Below are 25,687 nucleotides of genomic sequence, written 5' to 3' on the forward strand. Positions count from 1 at the left end.
GAGACTTTAGCCTATCAGGGAAGGAGACTATATTTTGCAGCCTAAAGTGGATTTTGACATCAGCGTTGGCACAGTCAGTGGGCTGTTAAAACTTGGGTGAGTTTGTCATGTATCATAGTATTAAACATCATTGATTCATCTATCGCTAGCTTACATGCTAACACAGTGTTGCTGGTCCGAAAGCTTTTATCCCCAATAAATCAGATTTGCAGCAAACAGAAGCATGTGATTATCTATATCTAGCTGCACTGACGTGCCTGTGAAGCTTTTCATAGTTTTAGACTGTTTCTCTTTGCTCTCAAAATAACAAAAAAGTTCAAGACTCACTCGACAAAAATAATGAGAAATTTCACATAGAATGAAGTAATCTAGAAGGTAGCATTAGAAATTATGTCCTTGCGGACCTTCACATTCACTTCCTCTTATATATACACAGTTAGATTTTATGTTAAATGTGCTTTTCTACTGCAACAACTCCAAAGAAAAAAATTTATTTGGGCCCGGGTCGGACCCTAACCCGGACCCGACCCGGATCTGTCACGGGCTTAGTCGGCTGCGTGCTATGTCACAGGGATTCGGCTAGGAGGGTGCCGCACCCGCGTCGACGCGACTCGACGCGGGTGCGGTCAACTCGATCCTGGGTGCGTTGACCGCACCCAGGATCATTAATGTCCATTTTAAAAAAAAAAAAAATTTGCCCAAATGGGCTTCGAAATTTTTTAAAAAAAACTTTATGCTAGTCTGTCAGCTGCTGACAGACTAGCATAAAGTAAGTTTTTCACGCACAGCTGCTGACACCAGCTGTCAGCACAGCTGCTGACACCAGCTGTCAGCACAGCTGCTGACAGCTGCAAAGTTTAAAAAAAAACCCCGCCTATTCCCCAACCCCCTTTATATATATATATATTACTTATTACATTTTTGCCCCTGCCGCACCCCCGCACCCGGGTTTTTTGGAAGTGCCGAATCCCCGCACCCGCACCCGCACCCGCACCCGCACCCGCGCCCGCACCCGCACCCATGTGACATAGGCTGCGTGCTAATAAAAGCATGCAGCGACAAAGGGAAGGAGGTTTCTCGAAACCTCCTTCCCCCCTTCTGTTCTCTCTCTCTCGATTGACCCCCCTTGCCGACCTCTGCGTTGCCGAGCACCCCCATCGGCGACCCCCCCTCCTTCCGACTTCCTTCCTTCCTTCGGTGAGCTCCTCTCCGGCAGCCTCCCCAGGTACGCCCTTTTCCCCTCTTTGCTCTCTCGTCTCTCTCCCGATCCCCTCTCTTTCTCCCTCAACTTTCCGTTGTGCAGGGAGGCGGTCGAGCCGCCTCCCTGCTGCCCTAAATCACAAGGGTGGGGCAAAGCCCCCTCCCTGTGACTCTTTTCAACGAGGGAGGGGCCGAGCTACTCCCTGCGACGTGTTTTGTAAGGGAGGGGCTGAGTCCCCCTCCCTGTGCCACTTTTGGGAGGGGAGGGGTCAAGCCCTCCTCCTTGCTCCCTGTTACGGCAGGGGAGGGGCACAACCCCTCCCTGCTTTCTGTTATGGTAGAGGAGGGGTCGAGCCCCTCCTCTCTGCTCCCTGCGTCTCATTACGGTAGGGGAGGGTCGAGCCCTCCCTGCTGCCTGTTTTGGTCAGGGGAGGGGTCGAGCCCCCTCCCTGCACCATCGTCTTCTTCTTCTCTCCTCCTTTTCAATCGGCAGGCTGGCAGGGGCGACACCCCCTGTCCCCTGTGTCTGACTGGTTGGCAGGGGGTGATGCCCCCCCTACCGCCTGTTGTTGATCGACTGGCAGGGGTTTCCAGCCCCTGTCCCTCATTCTCTCTCTGTTACCTTTGGCCGGTAGGGGTTGTGGCCCCTACCTATCGTCTTTTGGTAGGACGACAGGGGCATTGCCCCTGTCGCGTGAAACTTTTGCATCGGCAGGAGCTAAAGCCCCTGCCTGTCGTTTCTGGTAGGTTGGCAGGGGTTGGAGCCCTGCTTGTCCTTTGTCGACAGGGGCGACGCCCCCTGTCGCCTGCATCTGTTCTTCAGTAGTAAGGGTCATTGGACCCTGCCTCGCATTTCTTCAAGGTTGGCGGGGACCGTTGCCCCCTGCACCTTGTTTGTTTTTCGGTAGGGGGTTTCGCCCTTCTGCCTTGATCTTGCTGCCTCTGTTGCTCTTCTGCATTCTGCAGGGAGTTGAGCTCCCTGCCTACCCACGTATCGGGGTCCGGTACTGCTGCAGGTCTTACCAGACCCACTTCTCATTTGTATTTTGGCATACTAACCTTTTTAGCATCATAGGTTGAACGGTGGATCTTGCTCGCCCTTCATGGCTTGAGCTCGTGCTTACCTACGCCGTTGGCATACGAGGATCGTCACCCCTCAAGGTAGGGGAAGATTGCACAGAAGACTTGGACAATTGAATTGAGTTCAATTAACTAAAAAGGACAATTAAATAAATATATATGCATATATATATCATATATATTTATACGAGTACGCATTTAACTCAAGGACGCGGTTTCGCGATCCTTGTCTTTTACTTTGCCGTTGCGCATCGCACAAAGGTTTTGCGTTACACTCCTGCTTACAGTCCTTTACTTTGCCGTCGCGCATCGCGTAAAGGTTTTGCGTTGCACTCCTGCTTACAGTCCTTTACTTTGTCATCGCGCATCGCGCAATGGTTTTGCGTTGCACTCCTGCTTACAGTCCTTTACTTTGCCGTCGTGCATCGCGCAAAGGTTTTGTGTTGCACTCCTACTTACAGTCCTTTACTTTGTCGTCGCGCATCGCGCAAGGGTTCTGCTTTGCACTCCTGCTTACAGTCTTTACTTTGCCGTCGCGTTTTGCGCCCAGGCTCTTGCATTCTCGGAGAGGATGCAAGAGACATCTACCACTCTCCCTCTTGCGACAAGAGTTCAGTCGGGAGCGAGTGATACATCCTCGTCTAAGGAGAGGGATACCTTGCAAGGATCCTGACTCTTTGAGTATGCAGTTTTGCAGACGAGTTGGGGTTCGAGCGAACTACTTAGCAGGGGTTCTGTTGAGAAACCTGTATCCCGTCTATCGAGGCCGGTATCGAGTCATGCGAGGCATGTAGATACCCTGATAGCGGATGAGATTCTAGAAAATCGCATGAATAATGTTGGCACAAGGTACTGCTGTTTCAAAAGATAAAGAATATCAAAGTATAGTGGATAAACATTACATCTTTGTGGAACACTCTTTTTGAGGCTTCTATTGAGGATCTATACCCCCTTCATCCTAGAGTACTTGTAGTCGTGCACGACACGTCTAGTACTGCGATGATCGGATGAGATGGTCGTGCGACTTCGAACAGTGCTAAATGCACAATGCTGTAATCACATAAATGGCCTCGCATTCGCCTTCACAGGCAAGATGCTCGAGTGGTTTAAAGACCGCAACATAGGATGGGTCGTTAGTTAAGCAACCCCTAACGCACTCATTCGCTTCTGGTTGTTCTGTCAAGGGAGAGGGAAGAGCGGTATAAAACTCCAATGGACAGGTTGTTAACAACCACCCCACGGGCAATGATCCGGCCTCCCCAGTCATTGGAGTTAAGGGGAAAGGGGCTACAATAGTTAGCTCAACACTTCTGCAGAAGTTGGATGCATCTGTGACACTACCTCCTTTGGAGAATCCTCTCTCGGCTAAAGCAATCCCTTTGGAGCGGACTCAACTAGCTATTCGGGTTATTGAAAATACATAGAATAACAGACGCCCGAACTAGTCTCAGTTGTTTCTGAAAAGAAGTCATCATTATGTATATGCAGGACCCGACCCACTTTATATATTGGATCGGGTCCAGACCCAATCTATGTATAATGTAAATCAGCATGTTATTAAGGGGTATTTCTGTACCCTAGTAATTTTATACTCAACATATTAAATAGAATGAAAGGCGCAGCCACAAGGGGTCTGACGCTCTCTCTCTCTCTCTCTCTCTCTCTCTCTCTCTCTCTCTTTTCTTCTCGGTGATAGATCTGGGTAGAAAGTTGCTCCTTTCTCACATGGTATCAGAGCAGTGACGTATCTGGGAGTAAGAAAGTTGCTCCATCTGCAAAAGTTGTACCCAACCAGTTTGCAAAAGCTGCTCAGCCTCTTCCTATCAAGTTGAGTACCCTGCCAGTCTGCAAAAGCAGGTCTCGTGAACAGTGTTCCGTGAACAATATCCTGCCAGTTTGTAAAAGTTGCTCCAACAGTCTGCAAAAGCTGCTCCATCAGGTCTTGTGCTGAAGTTGTACCCTGCCAGTCTGCAAACTCTGTCATGCTCCATCTGCAAAAGCTGTACCCTGCCAGTCTGCAAAAGCTGCTCAACCAGTCTGCAAACTCTGTCAGTATCCTACTGCAAAAGCTGCTCCATCAGGTCTTGTGTTGAAGCTGCTCCATCAGGTCTTGTGCGAAGAACCCTTTTCTTCTATTCCTTCTTGTCGCACGCAATATAAGTCCCTTTTCTTCCATTTACCGAACCCCTATCATTTGTTCATCCACAAGGGATATAAATTCCTTTATTTCATTTACTGAACCCCGAGATTCCTTTCTTTATTTCATCCTACAGAACCCTTTTCTTCTATTCCTTCTTGTCGCACGCAATATAAGTCCCTTCTCTTCACATTTACCGAACCCCTATCATTTGTTCAGCCACAAGGGATATAAATTCAACTTCTACGTCTCTTCTCTTCACATTTACCGAACCCCTATCATTTGTTCAGCCACAAGGGATATAAATTCAATTTCTATCGTAAGGTTGTTTTCTAGCATAAATATGCAAATGGATAATACTCATGCGCAGTCATGCTTGTCCTCAAGCTTTCTCGATCAATTAGTCTCTGAAAAACTGAATAACTCAAATTTCTTAACCTGGAAAAGACAAATCATCCCATTTATAAAGAGTCAAGACCTCTCTGGTTATCTGGATGGATCGGTTCTTCCGCCTCCAGAATTCATTTTGCAAGAAAAAGCGGACGATAAAGGAGAACAGTCTATTGTTCTTCACAAGAATCCAGAATATGTTGCTTGGATGAAGAGGGATCAATCGCTAATGGCATACATCACTTCAACTCTCTCACAGGAGGTCCTTGTTGCACTTCCTGATGATTGTTCGGTCAAGGAACTGTGGGATAAGTTGGTTCAGACATATTCGCAGATCTCTGAGGCGAGAATCATGTTTCTCAAGCGAGAATTTCAAATGTTGAAGAAAGATTCCATGTCTATTATGGAATACCTGAACAAAATGAAAGGCATCACAGACCAGTTGGCTCTTGTTGGGTGTCTTGTAAGTGAAAAAGATAAAGTGCAACAAACCTTGAGCGGATTGGGGCCAGAATATCATGTTATGACGACAACCTTACTATGTTTACCAGAACTTCCAAAGTTTGAAGATCTTCGTGCGAAATTACTACAATATGAAATGACTCTGAAAGGATCTACTTAAGATTTTCATGGACATTCAGGAACTCAAGATGTTCTAGCTACAGGAATGAGTTATGGTCGAGGACGAGGAAGTTCTTTTCAAGGAAAAGGAGGTCAAGGAAGAAATACCTATGGAGGTCGTGGTATACTTCCAACACCCAATATACAAGGACAGAGACCCATCCCCACCTGTTTTCTATGCAACAAGAAAGGGCACATTAAAGCAAATTGTTGGTTTAATCCTCAAAACAAAGGGAAAGCCCCACAAGCAGAGGCTAGGAAGGATGGGGAAGGACTTGTTGTTGGCAGCCTTGGCAGGATTGAATATGAAGCAAAATGACAAAGGCATTTGGTATGTTGACTCCGGAGCAGCTACTCATGTCACGGGTGATGCAGGTAAACTCTTGACTCTTAACATTATGTTGGTAAAAATAGCATAGTCACAAGAGATGGATCTCATCACTCAATCTCACATACTGGAAATGCCATTATACCCATGTCAAAGTCCTCTCTTAAACTTCCAAGTGTCATTCATGCACCTAATATTCAAAAGAACATTGTTTCTGTCTCAAAACTCGTTGATGATGCTAATGCTTCAGTTGAATTTACTCCCTCTTCTGTTTATGTCAAGGATCTTCGCACGAGGAAGACATTCGCTGAAGGAAAACGATGGGGCAACATGTACATCTTTCAAGAATTGCTTGATCAAGCTAATTACTGTCATCAAATATCATGACAGGATCATCATGATTTAGTCTTGAATAGTTGAATGGCAGTCTCATGCTGTATTGTAGAAGTTAATTTTGCCATCTTATCCTTATCTGCTCTGAATACTGCACCTTTTGAGTATAAGGATGCATGTGTGTGTCTCTGTGTGTGGTTTTCTGGCTGTATTAGCTGTTTATGTTAGGACCTTGTTGACATGCATTATAGGATGAGGCAGTTTTGATCATTCCTTCAGTATAACCTGCATTATTATTTGCCCTTATGTGTATGTTTCTTGTTCCTCTGATCTTCTTTGTGGCTTCAGGTACCAGGCTGTAGCATACATATCAGCATCTGCAACCATTTACCAAGATGACAAGGTGTGTCATTCAGTCATTGCTATTTCCATTTCATCAAATCTTCCTTCCAAAAGCAAATCAGCTTGTGTGTTGTGCCCTTCCTTTTTGGTCTTTCATTCTGAACCAAGTGTTTCTTAGCTCTTGAATCCTAAGACTACATTATTATGTTGCATCACTGTTCAGCATCAGGTTTCATTTAGTAATGGTTAAGTTCTATGTTTCTAACTCATCCATGTACTATTTTTGTGCTATCTGTTTTACACAATAAATGGCTATTCATATTTTTCCGAGTTGGATCTACCTCTGCTACTTTGAGAGACCCATAATAAGAGGGGTGTACATTTGAGGAAATAGGGGTGGACATCAGGCCAACAGGTTGTCGGGTCAGGCCTGGCCCGATAAGGTGATTGGGCTCGAAACGTGCTCGGCCCATTTCTAAATGAATAGGGCCCAACAGGCACGATTCGTTAGTTGGGTTGGGTCTAAACGGCTCAGAGCGGTTCCAATTAGAACTGGATCAGGCTTAAAGGGCTCGATCCCTTACCAAGCCTTAATCGGGCTAGGTTGGCCCCATGAGCACCCCTATGTGCAACCACTTGTTATTTTTTATTTTTGGTTGTTTGTCATGAAACATCGGTACAGATGTGAGATACATGCTTTGCTTAGTGAGAATTGGTTCTTTGATTAGCCGACTGCAATAAACATGTAAGTTTTTATAAGGCTTTAGAAATCAATAACCCACAATGTGTGATATTTTTTTAATTCATATAAAAATGTCTTTTTTATTCAAAAAATATGATTCAAGTGCCAATCCCCAGCATTTGGAACATGCTAAACATATCTATGACGTTTGAGTGGGTCAAAACAACCTGCATCTATGATTTTTAAGGGCGACATAAAGTCATGTGACATTACCAAATATTACTCCCTATAAGAGTAGATATAAGATTGAGCTGTATTGACCAACGGGGGTTTAGCTTGTTTGGTAGGAGCAGTTAGTGCACGTCACCCTGTGTTGGGACATTGCAAGTTCAAAACCCAATGGTATGAGTTATATAACTGGGGGAGGTCTGCCTAACTTCAGCTTTCTTTGTCAAAAAGAAGAAAAGAAGAATTGAGTTGTATTGGACACCTACCTGGGTCGTCTAAGTGGTTGCGGGCTTGAGGAGAAGATGCTGACCCTTTCATCCCAGGTTCAACTCCTAGGTGTGTGAGCAATAATGTTCACTATGGTCCAAGACATGCTGCTATTGGTCCCACTGTCATGAAATGATCTATTGTAACTTGAACTTGTTTTTTTTTTCTTGGCTGAAAGTTGGCTTTGCGGTGCTAATAAAATAATTGCTTATTTATCTTGCCAGGTGTAAGCAGTAGCCTATGCATGCATCTTTCACATGTTCATTCACACACACACACACATATATACAAGTTGGTAGGGGTGCATCAGGTTTAGTGTGTAACGACCCCAACTCATAACCCTTAAAAATGCAGATTTTTTTTTAAATCATTGCGGAAACATTCCCAGAGACCCGGGGCCTTTACAGTTTCACTCACCATTAGATAACTCAACCAACTACAAGGGATCTTATACTTATCATCCAAACCATAATAAACCAAATTTTATTAATTAAGAAATAGTAGTTTCGAGACAATTGCATAAAAAGAATCAGAGTGCATGATCAATTAAATGTAAATAAAAAGTAAGGAAAAGCAGAGTCACGTTGTTCATCTGTGAAGTTGTCTAGTAAACGTGTAGCACTCGTAGCTCTCCCAGAAGCGAGTCGCTTCACTGATCTCCTAAGGCTGTAAAAAACAACAAAAGTAGGGGTGTCAGAAATTTGAAGAATTCTGTGTACGAATTCCTCTAATGAAATAAATGAGTATAAAGAATACAAATAAGAATTCATGCAATACTTTAGTGGGATGAAGTTATGACAAATTCATAATTCAATTAAGCATTCATGCATTAGAGACAATTATTAAGAATGAGGGAATATTTAATAAATAACAGGGATCACAAATTAAGCAATACAATCATTTAACATGTACTAGGGAACAACATTATACATCCACCAACATGTAACAATTAAGTGAATAGGTAAATATGCATGATCTAATGCATAGCAGGAATATGCATGGCTGCAGTGCAATACATGAGTAAATTATTACCTCTTATTAAAATTTTCTTTTCATATACATGTCTCTATCAAATGTTCACAATTTAAGTTTATCTTTTTAATTACCGTTGCCCGCGGATACACCAAACGGGTAAAATATCTGAGGTCAAGTTAGGTACTCAGGGTAGCTTAGCACACAATTTGTATTTTATTACTGGGTTCCAAACTTACCCCTCGACCGAAATAGCTTTTAGAACATTAGACCACTCATCTAATGTCGGGGACACCACAGACCACCCATCTACAAGTGTCACTTTTCTTGGTATACCAAAACAACAGTTGTGTCTACACACCACCCTCGGGCAAAGTGGCGGACTCTCCCTAAAATCGTGGCTAGAAGAAAGAACCTCAATATCGGGTTCAGGGCTAACAATAGCGCACACGAAGTTTTGGTATCCTCGTGGTCCCCCAAAACCGAAACTCTAAGATTCTCATTCTTCCGAAGAGAGATCTCAAAACGTATATTGTATTGTTCTTTTATTTTTATTTGATTACTATTATCTCATTTCTTTAATTTGCAATTCAGCATGCAAACAAAGGCAATAACTCACATATTTCCCTACGAGAACCATCACGGGACCACCGCCCGCGGAAAAGCATAGAGCAGTGCAATACAGTGCAACAATATTAATGTGATTTTTTTGCGATGTATTTAAAAAAAATAAAGAGGGAGCAAACCAAAGCTTGAGGCCCACCAGGCCCACGATGATTCATTTCGATCATCGATGCACCATATGCAAAAACCAAAACAACATGCCATATGTGGAATAAAACACATGCTTTCTAAATGCACATTTATATATGCAAATTTCAACTATGTGCATGAAACAAAAATATTTAGAAGCATGTTTATATTCAATTCATATGATAGTGACAAGTACAATGCTTTCATTTAATGCACACATATTCAAGCCAACTGCATGATCCATTTATAAATCACTAGTATGACCATCCATACAACTACATTCATGCAAAACACATTTATTTAATTAGGTACATGAACATGAGTCATCAATACATTACTTTGATAAAGCCAATCACATCGATTCAAACACCCGAAACTTTCCATTCACAAGTGTTAGTTTTGGATCATGGATCCGACCCGCACCACATTCCAAGGATTCATCTTGGGATGCGTGGGCAGTGGCATGTTTGTAATTTATTTTTATTACTTGTGTAATGTTATACCCTGTACAACACTTATAAATAATAAGTGAAAAGGGAAAACCCTATTGCCGCCGACTCCTCTCCTCTCTCTCTTCTCTCTTTACCTCACCTTATCTCCTGCAGGTTGATCTTTCTGACATGGTATCAGAGCACAGGCACGGAAATCAATCATCTAGAAGACCTATAAGGACCAGCACGTGCTTCTAAAGGACGTAGGATTTTTTCTTTCTCTTTTCCTTAATCCTCTTTCACGTCATTCTAGTTTCTCTTTCAGTTCCTTTCATTTTTAATATTTTTTCTGGTACGCACGTCCTAATATTTTATTCCAATCTGCCGAGCCTTTGATTTTCTCCCCAAAAATATTTTTGTCCAATATTTTTTCTGGTTCGCACGTCACTATTCCTCTGTGTGACGAAGGCATTGATATTATTTTCAGCACACAACATTGTTGTTTTTCTCTCAATATATTTTTGTGTGACGAAGGCATTGATATTATTTTCAGCACACAGCATTGTTGTTTTTCTCAGCATTGTTGTTTTTCTCTCAATATATTTTTGTTCAACATTTTTTTTTTGGTTCGCACGTCACTACTCCTCTGTGTGACGAAGGCACTGATACTATTTTCAGCACACAGCATTGTTGTTTTTCCCTCAATACACTGTCAGTACAATCGGCATTCTATTTTGGTGTCATCCCATTCCTATTTCCTATCTGTTATTGCATCTCATTCTTCATATAATCCATGGATTCCAAGTTGAACCCTAGTTTTCTTACTCACCTCATGACCCACAAGTTATCTCATGATAACTACTTACTTTGGAACCGTCAGATTGTGCCTTTTATTCGCAGTCATGGTCTTTATGGGCATCTAGATGGGCGATCACCCGCCCCACCTACACATATCATGCAAGAAATAACAGGTGAAGATGGGAAGGTGAGTCAACTTCGAACCACCAATCCTTCTTATGACATATGGGTACAACGGGATCAGACATTAGTTGCTTACATAACTTCCACACTTTCTGATCGTGTTTTACAAACTATTTCTGATGATCAATCTGCTACCGAGTTGTGGAATAGACTAGCTCATTCCTTTTCTCAGGTTTTTGAATCTCGGGCTTTGCAACTCAAGTGGCAATTCCAATCCATGCGAAAAAGAAACAAATCTATTACAGAGTTCATGGGGGATGTCAGGGTGATTACAGATCAGTTAGCTGCCATTGGAAGTCCTGTATCAGATAAGGATATGGTACAACAGGCATTAGGTAGCCTTGGACCTGAATATCGCATGTTTTGCACGACACTCCAGGTTGTCTCAGTTCTTCCATGTTTTGATGATCTTCAATCTAAGCTTTTGCAATATGAGGTCAGTTTAAATCAGGAACACGCGTCAGATGATGCTCATCCTGTGATGATGACACATACGCCTATTCAATCAGGAGTCTTATTTACTCCTCCTCGTCCCAATGGAACACCTATAAACAAAGGAGGATTACTACCTACACCAGGTGGAGGAGGCATTGGCTCAGGCAGTGTACCACGAGGGGGACGTGTTCCTACTTGTTTTCTATGCAATAAGCGGGGACATGTTAAAGCAAATTGCTGGTACAATCCTCAGAACCGGAACAAAACAGGGAGGCCAGATAGTAGGTCAGGGCAGAAGGCAACTCAGACGTTTGCACGCACTCCTCAGGGACAGGTTCTTCCACAGGACATACAAAATATCCTTATGACTACTTTCAATCAGATGAACTTGCGCCAAAATGATGAAGGTATATGGTATATTGATTCAGGGGCAGCAGCACATGTTACTTCTGATGCAAGTAAATTTTCTCACTTGACTCCTTACACTGGAAATGGCACTATAGTCATAGGAGATGGATCTCACCACCCCATCTCTCACACTGGAAATGTCTCCCTTTCTTTGCCTGAATCTCAATTACCCTTGTCAAATGTCTTACTCACACCTGCTGTAATAATCGCAAATTTTATACAATTACCTCGAAACTTTATGTAAAAATTTTATAATTAGCATGATTTGGGCCTAGGATCCGTTACCCGAGTCCAAAAAGAAAATATATATATATATATATGGGCATTAAAGTATAATAGAAAATAAACTTGTTGAATCCATCGTTGGACCCAAGTGGATCCAACCCATGGATCCACTATTAGTCACGTGACCCGGATCCACGTTTTTAACTCCCTGGATCCAAATCACTACCGGGTCCAGCGTCTCGGGTCGCGGTTCGGACCCGGACCCGGCCCACACCCTGCAAAAAGGAAACAAGTGGAGGTTAGAAAAATAAAATAAAGGGGCAACCCGATAGGGGGGTTGCCCGATAAAAATGCAAGGGGGGGGGGGGGAAACCTTCTCCCTCGATATATCAGGTGTTAGGGTTCAGCTGAACCCTAACACGAAAGGGGATGGGGAGTTGGGGGAGCACCCCGCAGCCGCCGGGAGGATGTGCTTCCCTTCCTTTTTGGGAGGCCACCCACCTACAAAGGGGGACCCCGAACCCTTCCTTCTCCCTCTCTCGCTGTCCCGTTCTCTCTCTCACTCTCTTCGACCTCTCTAAACCTCGAAGCATCCTCCGATTCCAGGCCTGCAACTCGAGACCTTGAAGAGAAGAGCCGACCCCTTCGGTGGAGGTGTTGTCCAGGCCGACCGACCCCTCCAGTGGATGCCGCAACACCCTCGCCGGATAATGGTAGGGTTTCTGTAAAATTTTTGTTCAGGTCGAGCATGGATCGGGTGGGATGTGGGTTGTCCAAAACCCAAACTGTCGAGTTGTTAATGGGGAAAAATCTCCTATTGGGGTTGTCTGTCAATCCCAAACCGAAAACTCCAAATCAACGATTTGGGGTTTCGGATGCTTCTTTTCTTTTCTTTTTGAATCATGATCTGATTCCTGTCCCCAAAAATTTGTCATTTATGGGTTATACCTGTGTATGTCTCTTTGGGATTTCATGATTTAATTTGATCTACTGAAATTTGTGATTTGAGTTGTATACACGTTCCTCTGAAATTTCTTATTTATGTATATATACCTATAAATATATATACATTCATGTAAATGTTATGATTTAGCATCGTATATAACCTTTGGGACTGCATGACTTGGCTGGGACTATATTCTCTTGAATTTAGGATTTATTCTGTGCAAATCTTTTGGGCTGATTATGAAATTGTCTTTACCAAACTCGTGAGAGGCTGATCTAACTCGTGAGAGGATGATCTATGATTTACATGCGGTTTTGGGTTTTAGGGACTGTGTGCCAACTAAAGAACTAAAACGATAGATTGTGTACCTTGTGTATTGAAGTGGTAGTTAGTCGCATATTAAGCTCCTGCGCTTTGGTGCTTTATGTTTTGGAAAATTTCCTGTAACAGAATTGAGGCATTCTAGTAGACTGACACAGAGTCTGTGCACATATGACCATGCTTGAGGGTTGTAAAGGTCTGGACTTTTGTTTTACATATGATTAATCAATGTGAATGCATGTTTAATTTCTATGTTTTAGTTTGAATTACTTATGATAAACCAAGGTGCTGCCAATATTTGAGTCTTGTATCTGTCTAGTGATAATGATTGTTACCTAATTAATCAAAGTATGTATTCCAGAGGGTGCAAAGACTAATTAGCTGTCTGTTGTAATGGTCTCCCATATTATATGAAGCTGCATGATTATTCAACTGCTAGATGCCTAGTTAGTTGCATGATATGATCATATTCGGTTCATATGAAACAACATATTAAACTGTTGCTCCATGTCGATTTAGTTGCATATTAGGTTGAGATTCAATCTAGTATTTAATTTCGTATTCACTTTATGTTTAAATGCTTAGTTAGTTGCATATTAAACTGCATAGTAACTTGTAAATTTAAATAGATGATTAGTTGTATATTAGGCTGCATGTAAATTTGGTGTTCACTCCATAGTAACTAGCAATTTAAATTGATGTTTAGCTGCATATTAAACTGCCTAATTTATGTGGGTCAACTGCATATTCCTTCAAAGGGTTCCAATGTTCATTACGTGTACATCATCTAGAAGATTCAAATGGCCATTAAGATGTTTATTTTCCAATGTTCATAGGCTTGTTAAATTGTATATTTTTTGAAGTACTATTGCCTAACACTACATAATTGCTGAAAGTATCAAATGCCAACTAAGCTGTATATCTTGTGGAATGTTCGAATGAGAGGATGTTGGGAGAAATGCATATAGTAGTATTACCAAATCTTTAGGACTATACTGCACGTTCAATAAAGTACACCAACTGTGTTTTTGCTTGTTGGCAGAGCTTTTATTACATGCCACCCTTCATAATACATGGAGGCGTTGTAGCAATTTGCTATTAAGGAATAAATAAATGATAATAAGAATGATAAATGAGGTTTTGATAACCGAACATATGGGTCGGGTTGTTGTGGACATATGGAGGTCTAGCTAGGGTACTGAGGGTCTTGAATAGGCCATCGAAGTTATGATGTGAATCCACATGAAAATGAAAGTAAAATATTGTTGCTTGATTGGTTTAAAGGCACCAGAGCACTTTGAGTGGGTTATGCAATCAATACGACAAAGGATGGGAACTGTTCTATACCCTTGGTAAAATGACTAAGGTTGAGAATTCTACTGCTGTGATAGTAGAAGGAAGTTGGGGAAATGCCCTGTACTTCGGGAAATTTATTAAATGATAAGATTAACCCACTCAAATTCGGGCTTACCTTGGAGAGGGTAGGTGGTACAAAACTCTGGGGACTCGTATTTTGGTTTCGAGCGTAAAGCGACTCGTTGGTCCCAGTCCTCAGAGTTGGGGGACCCAGACTACCATTATATCCTAGGTGGTAGCTCTTTTGATCTTCTGCAGAAGTTAGGGATGCATTCTGATTTGGTTTTGGCCTTTGGGAGTTTCTCTCGGTCACTGGCCGCTCCCTTGGGATTTCAGTCACAGTTAGAATGTTCGGGTTAATAAAACAACTTTGAATAATATACCCCCGAACGTTCTCTTCTGTGATGGTTGCCTTGGCCCGTGTGTACCCGCGAGATAAGAAAAGATAAACATCAACTAGAACAGTTAGGTATCACTGTGTTGGAGTCATTAAAGAGACATTTGCATACTCTTTCATCATGTTTTATATTTGGTGCTTATGATGAAACGACATCCTAAACTGTGCATATATTAGTTATTTAAATTCATATTATGGATGTTATATAGATGTTATTCATGTTAGTGTAAGTTCTGTTACAGAATATGCTTTAATTGCTTAATACCTTATTTGCTTAATTGTTGTAGTTGTATAAAATACTTTTCGTGCTTAAGTATAACTGTTACGTAATCTATTTATCTACTTAGATATGTGTCTGTTATTGCTGTTGCATCGACTTTCTTATGTGTTTATGTATAGACTGAAATTCAAACACGACACCCACATCACACACCTGACACATGATCTACTTGCAAGAATAATTACAGTTTTCCTACTTAGACGTGGTAGTCTAATTCCTATAATTTTTATCATTTTCAGGCACAAAGTAGTTCTATGAGCACTGCGGGATGAGGCGCTGACCAAGACTTGATCTATTTGTTCCCTGGCGATCCTACTTTCTTTCAAATTGGAAATTTTAGTTTGAGACTCATAAAACTCTGATGTTGGATTCTATTATTATTGAAATAAAAATAAATGGTGTGGTTTGCTTTTACCTTCCTGTATCGTTCTGAAATGCTTAACCCTGGAATCATTTGTTGTTTCCGCTTCAAAAAAAAAATCCTCAAAATTTGGGTTTAAATTTCGGGGCGTTACACCTGCTATTCAAAAGAATATTCTATCTGTGTCAAAATTAGTTGATGAAACAAATTCTTCCATTGAATTTACTCCTTCTGTTTATCTTAAGGATCTTCACACCAAGAAGACGCTCGCTAAAGGTGAAAGGTGCGGGAACATGTACGTCTTTGAAGAATCTCATGTGCCTTTGAAGACATCGTCTTCCGTAGTCGTGGCTTCTTCAGCTTCTTCCTTTCCAACATTTTTGAGTCGATCTACAGATCATAGTTCTTCATCTAGAGTCTTGAAACTTAATAAGCCAGACTTATGACATCTTCGTTTGGGTCATTGTAGTCAAGTTTTTCTTAACAAGTTGTCTGCTAAAGGTTTAATACCCGCAGTCAGTTTAGAGTCAAAATGTCCAAGTTGTCATTTATGCAAAAGTCATGTACTTCATTTTCATAGTATCAATAACAGAGCAACAAAGCCTTTTGAGATTATATGCTCAGATGTTTGGGGTCCTGCGCCCACTGCCTCTCTTTCTGGATCTCGATACTATGTACTCTTTCTTGACTCTTACACTCAATTTAGTACAAACATGAAGTTTTCAAGTTGTTCAAACAGTTTCATGCACTAGTCCAAAACCAATTCAATACCAATGTTGTATATTTCCAGTGTGATGGGGGGGAGAATACATATCCCATGATTTTAGTGAATATTTGAAGGAGCATGGCATTACACGTAACATTTCTTGCCCTCATACCCCTCAACAAAATGGAGTAGCTGAGAGAAAACACAGGCATATTGTTGAGACAGCCTTGAGCATGATGCACACTGTGGGTATTCCTTTCTCTCTTTGGACAGAGGCTTTCCATACAGCTGTTTACGTTATCAACAGGTTTCCCATGACCATCCTTGAAAATAATTCTCCGTATTTTGTTCTTTATAATTGTCATCCATCATATGAAGAACTACATCCTTTTGGTTGTGTATGTTATGTCCATATTGATCATTCATTGAGAAATAAGTTTCAAGACAGAGTTGTACAGTGTAAGTTTCTTGGGTATGCAGATGACTATAAGGGATACAGGTGTTATGATCCTCATACAGGCAAAATTCGGGTATCTAGAAATGTTTTTTATGATGAAAATTTTGACACTCTGGGTTCGTCTTCCACAGATACACAGGACAGTTATGATCCTTGGCTCAGTGACTCACTTTTATATGACTCGTTGCTTTATGAGGATTCATCTTTATTGACAGACAATGAACCTTATACTTTCGATGTGGAACCACATATGGAAGACATTCCCCCTACAACAACATCCTCATGTTTTTCTGGTCTTGTTTATTCTCGTAGAGCTCATCCAGTCAATGATGAGACTCCTCTACGACGTTCCACTCGGATTAGACATCCTATAGATCGTTGGGTAAGTTATAACAATTTCTCTTTGGATTTTCAAACATTTCTAACAAGATGTCCAAAGAAACAGAACCTTCCTCTTTTCATGAGGTTGTACATTCCCGTGCCTGGGTAGAGGCGATGAATGAGGAAATGGAAGCATTGCATGAATGCAATACACGAGAAATTGTACCAAGGCCAGATAACAAGAATGTTGTAGGATCCAAATGGGTGTACAAGATCAAGCACAAACCGGATGGCAGTGTTGAGCGCTATAAGGCTCGTCTGGTTGCACGAGGCTTCACACAGCAGTATGGGCAGGACTATGATGAAATGTTCAGCCCAGTAGTAAAATTGGGCACCGTCAGGATTATCATTGCATTGGCGTTACAACATGGATGGTCACTCAATCAACTTGATGTTAAAAATGCTTTTCTGCATGGTGAACTAAAGGAAGAAGTTTACATGGAGCAGCCACCTGGTTATAGTATGCATGATTCATCCAATTGGGTATGTAAACTTCGACGCTCTCTTTATGGCTTGAAACAAGCTTCTCGATCTTGGTTTGAAAGTTTTTCCATGGAGATCCAGCATCATGGGTTCACTAAAAGTGTTCTAGATCATTCATTGTTCATATTCAAAATTGATTCAGCTATTGTTTGGGTGCTTATATATGTTGATGACATCATTATTACCGGGAGTGATGAGGTTCACATATCTTGGGTTAAGTCTATGCTGATGGCTAAATTCAAGATGAAAGACTTGGGTCCCTTGCGATATTTTTTGGGTGTGGAAGTTGATAGTCGACATGAGACTATTACATTGAGCCAACATAAGTACACTATTGATATTTTACTTGCTACAGGGATGGAGAATTGTAAACCAATTAGCACACCTTGCCTTCTAAATCATAAGCTAAGTGCTAAAGAAAGCATTACTTATCATGATCCTACTTTGTATCGTCGAGTTGTAGGGATGTTACAATACTTAACATTCACTAGGCCTGACATAGCATACTCTGTCAATCAGGCTTCACAGTTTATGCATGCTCCTACAGATGTACATATGGAAGGAGTAAAAAGGATCCTTCGGTATTTAAAGGGTACGATTGGAGATGGCTTGATGTACACCAAGGACAGCTTATACGTCAGGGCATCGACTATTCACCTACACAGACGCGGACTGGGCTGGTGATCCTGACGAGCGCAGATCAGTTTCGGGGTATTGCATTCTTATCGGCAATAATATTGTAACATGGAGTAGCAAGAAGCAAAAGGCAGTGGCGCGATCTAGTACTGAAGCAGAGTATCGTGCAATGGCAGCAGGAACAGCCGATGTTACATGGGTGAGACATCTACTGCAAGAATTACAAGAACCAATCTCGTCCTCTATGCTTCTTTGTGATAATCAGAGAGCTATTAATATTGCCTTCAATCCCATCCTTCATTGTCGCACGAAGCATATCGAGATCGATCAACACTTTGTTAGGCAAAAGGTGGAAGAAAAAGAAATTGAACCTGCATATGTTCGGTCAGATATGCAAGTTGCTGACATCTTTACCAAGGGATTATCCACTCATCAGTTTTGGGCACTCAAAGACAAGTTGAGCATGATCAAAGACCATACTCAACTTGAGGGAGGCTGTTAGTTTTGGATCATGGATCCGACCCGCACCACATTCCAAGGATCCATCTTGGGATGCGTAGGCAGTGGCATGTTTGTAATTTATTTTTATTACTTGTGTAATGTTATACCCTGTATAACACTTATAAATAATAAGCTATGTCACAGGGACTCGGCAAAACAGATGCCGCACCCGCGTCGATGCGACGCGACGCGGGATCGCGTGCGGGTGCGGCACCGGGTGCGGTCAACACGACCCTGGGTGCGTTCAACGCACCCAGGGTCATTTTTGTCCACAATTTTGGGCGAAAAAAAAATTTCCCTCGATGAAAAGGAGGAGGATTAGGGCAAAAAAAAAAATTTGCCCTAATCTCTCCTCTCTCTCCCCCTAAGCTCGAGCTCTCCCATCGCCGCCCCAGCTCCGCCGCCCCCAGCGTCGCCGCCCCCAGCTCCGCCTCCCAAGCTCCTCCTCTCGGCTCCTCCTCTCCTTTCGCAGGTATGTCTCTCACTCTCTTCTTGGGTCGGCTGGGGAGGGGCCGAGCACCCCCCCCCCCCTCTCTCGGTCTCTTGTTGGGTCGGCAGGGGAGGGGCTGAGCCTAAAATCTGGACCAAGCCCATTGCCGGTGGAAATGCCTGACCCAGGAAATGGGTGGGCATCTGGAATGGCACGGCTCCACCTTTGACTAGGACCTGACAGGCCGGTTGAAGAGAGTTATGGACTGGTCAAGGCCAAACTGGACTTCCAACCACCGACGAGCCGACGCGTAGGCCTGTAAGCATGTTGTTGGTTCGGGATCCACATTGTGATCCCAAATCCAGCCCTTATGTGCTGGGCACAGGCAACCAGGACCAATCGTCAGTTGTAAATGAAGGCCTCCAAGAATGAATGCAGCACACATAAATAATGCAACATTGCACTATAAATTCACCAAAACATAAATAATTTTAATTGAGCCTCCTCTGTAAACAGCTCGGGTTGGAGCAGACTGCGGTGCCCAGTTGTATCCAGCAGCTATTATTTGAAACATATCAATCACTAAACTGGATAGTGAATGCTTTCAATCACACAATTGTGATGTTACGATAGCTCATTTAAACCCACGAGGGCTCCACCTTCTTGGCTAGAGGCGATCACGAGGACCACAATGGCTTGAAACCCACAAAAGGTGTTTATTACCCAGAAAATTATTAGCATCCATTACTGAAAAGAAGTGTATTCTTCAGTTACGGGTCACGGGTCTGGAAATCCAGACCCGTAACGTGTCATTAATGGCACTGTGTAATTTTCCTATTTGTAATAAGGGTACTTTTATACCCTAGTCTTATATTTGTATGTTATTATAAATGAGATGAGATAGCAGCCGACCCTGAGTGATTAAGGGTTATCGGTTTTTTAATTTCTGCTCTCTCTCTCTCTCTCTCTCTCTCTCTCTCTCCCTCTCTTTCCCTGTCTCTCAGCTCTTACGAGTGAATCAAAAACTAACATGGTATCAGAGCCACGTTACAGGTGAAGCTGGAATCGATCCAAAAGGTACGTCTTAAAGATCCCTTTCTCCTCGATATTTTCTCTTTCTCCCAAGTCAAGAAAGTACTTTTGTTTTTCCCCAATCTCGTCTGCTCCTATTTTCTGGTTTACCCAAGTTCAATCAGACCTGAAGATATTCAGAGAAATATCTTTGTCTTTCCCTAATCTTGTCTGCACTTTCTTTCATCTCGTATTTATTTCCATCTCCAAATAATGATCAGATCTGACGTTAATCAGATCTGATCATTTCCTCTCCTTCTTGTCTGAGTTACAGAGTTAGATATCTCTTACATACATTTTAATATCCCTTCATTCTGTTTGTTTTTTTTTTTCAGATCCTTCATACACTTTGCTAGTTGATTTTGATCACTGCGTGACCTAATCACGCAATCGGCTTTTGTTTTGACACAACTGCACTGCATTCTGTCCTTCATACACTTTGCTAGTTGCCCTCATACACCTTGCCAGTTAACTATACTGCTTTTCATTTCACAGTCGTGAATTCATATTCACGACTTTCATAGTCAATATTCAATCACTTTTGAAAGTCAGAAATCTGACAAATATTTAATTTCTGCTTCAAATTCAGCCACTGTCGTCGGCCATTGATCTGAATTAGAATTAGTTTCTGCTCAAAAAAAAAAAAAAGAGTTACAGAAACGGTAGACAGATTGTGCTAAATTCATCCTTAATACTGTAAACCATGGATTCCTTTTCTAATCAGTCAGTTCTTTCTTCAAGCTTTCTCAGTCAACTCGTGTCTGAAAAATTCAACAATGGTAACTTCTTGACTTGGAAGAGACAAATCATACCTTTTATTAGGAGTCAGGATCTTTCTGGACATCTGGATGGATCTATTCCAGTTCCTCCTGAATTCATATCACATGAAGAAAGGGACAATAAAGGGGAACCTACTACAGTATATGTTAGAAATCCTGAATTTGTGGTTTGGATGAAAAGAGACCAAGCGCTTGTTGCTTATATCACATCTACACTGTCACAAGAGGTACTTGTAGCAATTCCAGATGACTGTACTGCCATGCAACTTTGGAACAGACTTGTTCAGACATACTCATAGGTTTCTCAGGCCAGGATTATGTTTCTTAAAAGAGAATTTCAAATGTTAAGAAAGGATTCCATGACCATCATGGAATACTTGAACAAAATGAAGGTTATCACAGATCAACTTGCAGTTGTTGGAAGTACAGTTACTGATAAAGATTTGGTACAACAAACTCTCAGTGGATTGGGACACGACTATCATATGATTGTTACTTCATTGTTATGTTTACCTGAGCTCCCCAATTTTGAAGATCTGCGTGCAAAATTGTTACAATATGAGATGAACCTAAAGGGGTTTTCTGAAGAATCATCTATGCATACTGGGGCACATGAAGTTCTTGCTACAGGGGTTACTTATGCACGAGGACGAGGAAGCTATTATATCAAGGGAAAAGGTGGACAAGGGAGAAATGGTCAAGGAGGTCGTGGATTATTACCCACACCCAACACATATACCAACTCACAAAGACAGAGGCCAATCCCTACATGCTTTTTGTGTAATAAAAGGGGGCATATCAAAGCTAACTGTTGAATTTACTCCCTCTTCTGTTCTTGTCAAGGATCTCTGCACGAAGGAGACGTTCGCTAGAGGAAAACGGCAAGGCAATATGTATGTTTTTCAAGAAGATCCTTCAGCACATATTCGCTCTGCAGACCCAAACTTGAAGCTCCAATCATCGTTGCCCTCTCAAAATTCCACTTGTGTCTTCAGTGTCTCTGAAATCAATAAGCCAAATCTTTGGCATGGTCGTCTAGGTCATTGCAGTAGTAGTTTCATTGAAAAGCTTGTTTCAAATAACCTTATTCCCAAGTCAAGTTTAAGAATAAATGTCGATGACAACAAATGTCCTAGTTGTCTCTTATGTAAGAGTCATGTTTTACCATTTCATTCTATCAATAAAAGAGCTTCAAGACCTTTTGAGACTATTTGTTCTGATGTTTGGGGACCTGCTCCAGTTGCTTCCATATCTGGAACTAGATATTATCTTTTGTTTGTTGACAGTTATTCTCGTTATTCTTGGATATTTTTCATGAAACACAAATCTGAGACCTTCAAGTTTTTCCGAAACTTCCATTCCTTTGTCAAAAACCAATTTTCTGGAAACATCCTTAGTTTCCAATGTGACGGAGGAGGTGAATTTTCATCCATTGACTTTACTAACTTTCTCCAAAGTAACGGGATAAGGAAAAAGGTGTCTTGCCCACACACACCTCAGCAGAATGGGATTGCTGAAAGAAAGCATCGCCATATTGTTGAGAGTGCGATGAGCATGATGCATGACAGCAGTCTCCCGATCACTTTATGGACAGAGGCCTTTCATTCTGCAGTTCATGTTATAAATCGTTTACCCATGACTATTTTGGAAAACAAGTCTCCTTACTTGTGTCTTTTTGGTGTACATCCCAACTATCATGATTTGCATGTGTTTGGTTGTCTATGTTACGTTCATGTTGATAGTTCAATGAGACATAAGTTTCAGGACAAGGCCCTGAAGTGCAGGTTTGTAGGTTATGTCGATGACTATAAAGGGTACAGGTGCTATGATCCGGTGAGCAAGCGCATCAAAATATCACGAAATGTCATCTTCGATGAATTGAATTTTGATTGTCGATGTACTAGTTCTTCAGAATCACAACCTGAAGTTGAGGCTTATCATCCTTGGTTGAATTATGAATTTCTTTCCGGAACTAGTGAGGTTTGCTCGAACTGTACTCAAAAGAATGAGGAATCTATGTCTGCTGATGAAATGGTTGCTCATGAAAGTACAGACCCAACTTCAAATTCACAAAGGTATAAAGGTCTTGTCTATGCTCGCAGAGAAAGAGAGCTGCCCACCATGGTTAATTCAGAAACAGACAGATCCTCTACACCCAACATCGCTGATAATAGAAGATCGACACGTACTCGTCATCCAATTGAAAGATGGGTCAGTTATGAAAATTTCTCATTAGACTTTCAACTCTTTCTAACAGCCTTGAATAAAGAAGATGAACCCACAACGTTCTCTCAAGCATCAAATTCCAGAAGATGGATTGAAGCCATGAATGAGGAGATGGAAGCTCTACATGAATGTGGTACGTGGGATGTCGTATCAAGACCACTTGACAGAAATGTTGTTGGTTCGAAATGGGTGTACAAAATAAAGTATAAACCAGATGGGTCTATAGAGCGCTACAAGGCGAGACTTGTAGCCAAAGGATTTACACAAGAGCAAGGACAGGATTATGATGAAACTTTTAGTCCAGTGGTGAAGATGGGAACAATCAGGATTATACTTTCTTTAGCTATTGAACATCAATGGACTATTAGCCAACTTGATGTGAAGAATGCCTTTCTTCATGGAAATTTGAGAGAAGAAGTATACATGGAACAACCCACTGGCTACGCAGAAGGCGATCCTACAAAATATGTATGCAGACTAAAAAGGGCGATATATGGATTGAAGCAGGCATCCCGATCTTGGTTCGACAGTTTCTCTGTTGAAATTCAAAAATATGGTTTTAAGAAATCTCTTCTTGACCATTCTTTATTTATTTTTAAGAACCAAGACACAACTACTCTGTTATTGATATATGTAGATGATATCATCATCATTGGCAGTTCCAATGAGCACATTAAAGAAGTGAAACATCTCTTGAATCAAAGGTTCAAAATGAAGGACCTTGGCAAGCTGCGATACTTTCTTGGAGTTGAAGTCGATAGTACTTCTGACGAGATGACTCTCACTCAACATAAGTATACCATTAATGTTCTAAATAAAGCCGGTATGAAAGACTGCAAGCCTTTGGGAACTCCTAGTGTCCTTCATCAAAGGCTTAGTTCTCAAGATGGGGATCTTTTTGATAATCCCACACAGTATCGTAGCATAGTAGGTATGTTACAATATCTCACCTTTACTCGTCCAGATATAGTCTACTCGGTGAATCAAGCTTCTCAATTTATGCATGCACCATGTGAAGGGCATATGGAAGCAGTTAAACGGATACTTCGATACCTCAAGGGAACTGTTGGAGATGGCCTCATATATCAGCGAAAGACAAATGGGCAAAATGCACATGAGATCACTGTTTATTCTGATGCGGACTGGACAGGAGATCCAGATGAACGCAGATCGGTATCCGGCTATTGCGTGTTTGTGGGGATGAATTTAGTTTCTTGGAGTAGTAAGAAACAAAAGGCTGTTGCCAGATCCAGTACAGAGGCTGAATATAGGTCAATGGCAGCCGCCACTGCTGAAGCTACTTGGATTAGACATTTACTGACAGAAGTAGGGGAATCGATCTCTCGATCACTTCTTTTGTGTGACAACCAGAGTGCCATTAGTATGTCTTTTAATCCAATCAATCACAGTCGTGCCAAACATATTGAAATAGATCAGCATTTTGTGAGACAAAAAGTAGAAGAGAAAGAGATTGAGCCTGAATTTATACGAACCACAGATCAGGTGGCGGATATATTTACAAAAGGATTGACGAAAGACAGATTTTGGATATTAAAAGGCAAGTTGTTCATGGTCCAAGATCATGCACAACTTGAGGGAGGGTGAAAAGAAGGGTATTCTTCAGTTACGGGTCACGGGTCTGGAAATCCAGACCCGTAACGTGTTATTAATGGCACTGTGTAATTTTCCTATTTGTAATAAGGGTACTTTTGTACCCTAGTCTTATATTTGTATGTTATTATAAATGAGATGAGATAGCAGCCGACCCTGAGTGATTAAGGGTTATCGGTTTTTTAATTTCTGCTCTCTCTCCCTCTCTTTCTCTCAGCTCTTACGAGTGAATCAAAAACTAATAATTACTTCATCAGGATATACTTTGGTATGTAATTTAGTTCTTTTATGCAATACTTATTTGATTGATATTTAGGTCGATTTATGTAATTGCTTTACTTATTTGATTGATAATTTGATATTTAGGTTGATATACTGCATGCATGATGAATCATATTATGAGTTTATGACAATGTTTACTGTTAAATGTTAAACTGTTAAAACTTCAAAATTATATATATATATAATTTTTTTTTTACATTTTTGCCCCTACCGCACCCCCGCACCCGGGTTTTTTGGAAGTGCCGAATCCCCGCACCCGCACCCGCACCCGCTCCCGCACCCACACCCATGTGACATAGATAATAAGTGAAAAGGGAAAACCCTATTGCCGCCGACTCCTCTCCTCTCTCTCTTCTCTCTTTACCTCACCTTATCTCCTGCAGGTTGATCTTTTACCTCTTGCAGGTTGATCTTTCTGACAACAAGGTGTGTTAAAATCAACACACATGTACCTAAACAGGAACTGGAAATTTAATATGCATACCGAAAGTCTAATTCCAAATTTAAATGACATCAAGAGTTATATAATTTTTTTTTTGAATTTGGCTTGTCAAGCCTAGCCAACCTCATTGACTAGGGTTCAGCCCTGATCCAGCTAAACCCAAACAGGTCATCCACCTGTCAAAACAGGTCTTCTTTTATTTTTTATT

The 25,687-nt window shown here is 41.5% G+C and overlaps 1 protein-coding gene across 6 annotated transcripts in view; it reads left to right on the plus strand.

Moving 5' to 3' along the window:
- Window positions 1-25,687, plus strand: part of LOC149816142 (uncharacterized) — a 235,932-nt gene that overhangs the window by 202,539 nt on the left and 7,706 nt on the right. For 4 of the 6 annotated variants that reach the window (XM_089987332.1, XM_089987333.1, XM_089987334.1 and 1 more), the window contains exons 21-22: window positions 11-96; window positions 6,438-6,492. In XM_089987332.1, the coding sequence (XP_089843458.1) occupies window positions 11-96; window positions 6,438-6,492 (141 nt within the window). Of the gene's footprint in view, window positions 1-10; window positions 467-6,437; window positions 6,493-25,687 lie in introns of those variants that run through there. The other 2 variants (XR_016427639.1, XM_089987336.1) reach the window with 2 other exon arrangements.

This window comes from Nuphar pumila, chromosome 14 (assembly GCF_984573655.1).
Source record: "Nuphar pumila chromosome 14, dmNupPumi1.hap1.1, whole genome shotgun sequence".
Taxonomy (NCBI): domain Eukaryota; kingdom Viridiplantae; phylum Streptophyta; class Magnoliopsida; order Nymphaeales; family Nymphaeaceae; genus Nuphar; species Nuphar pumila.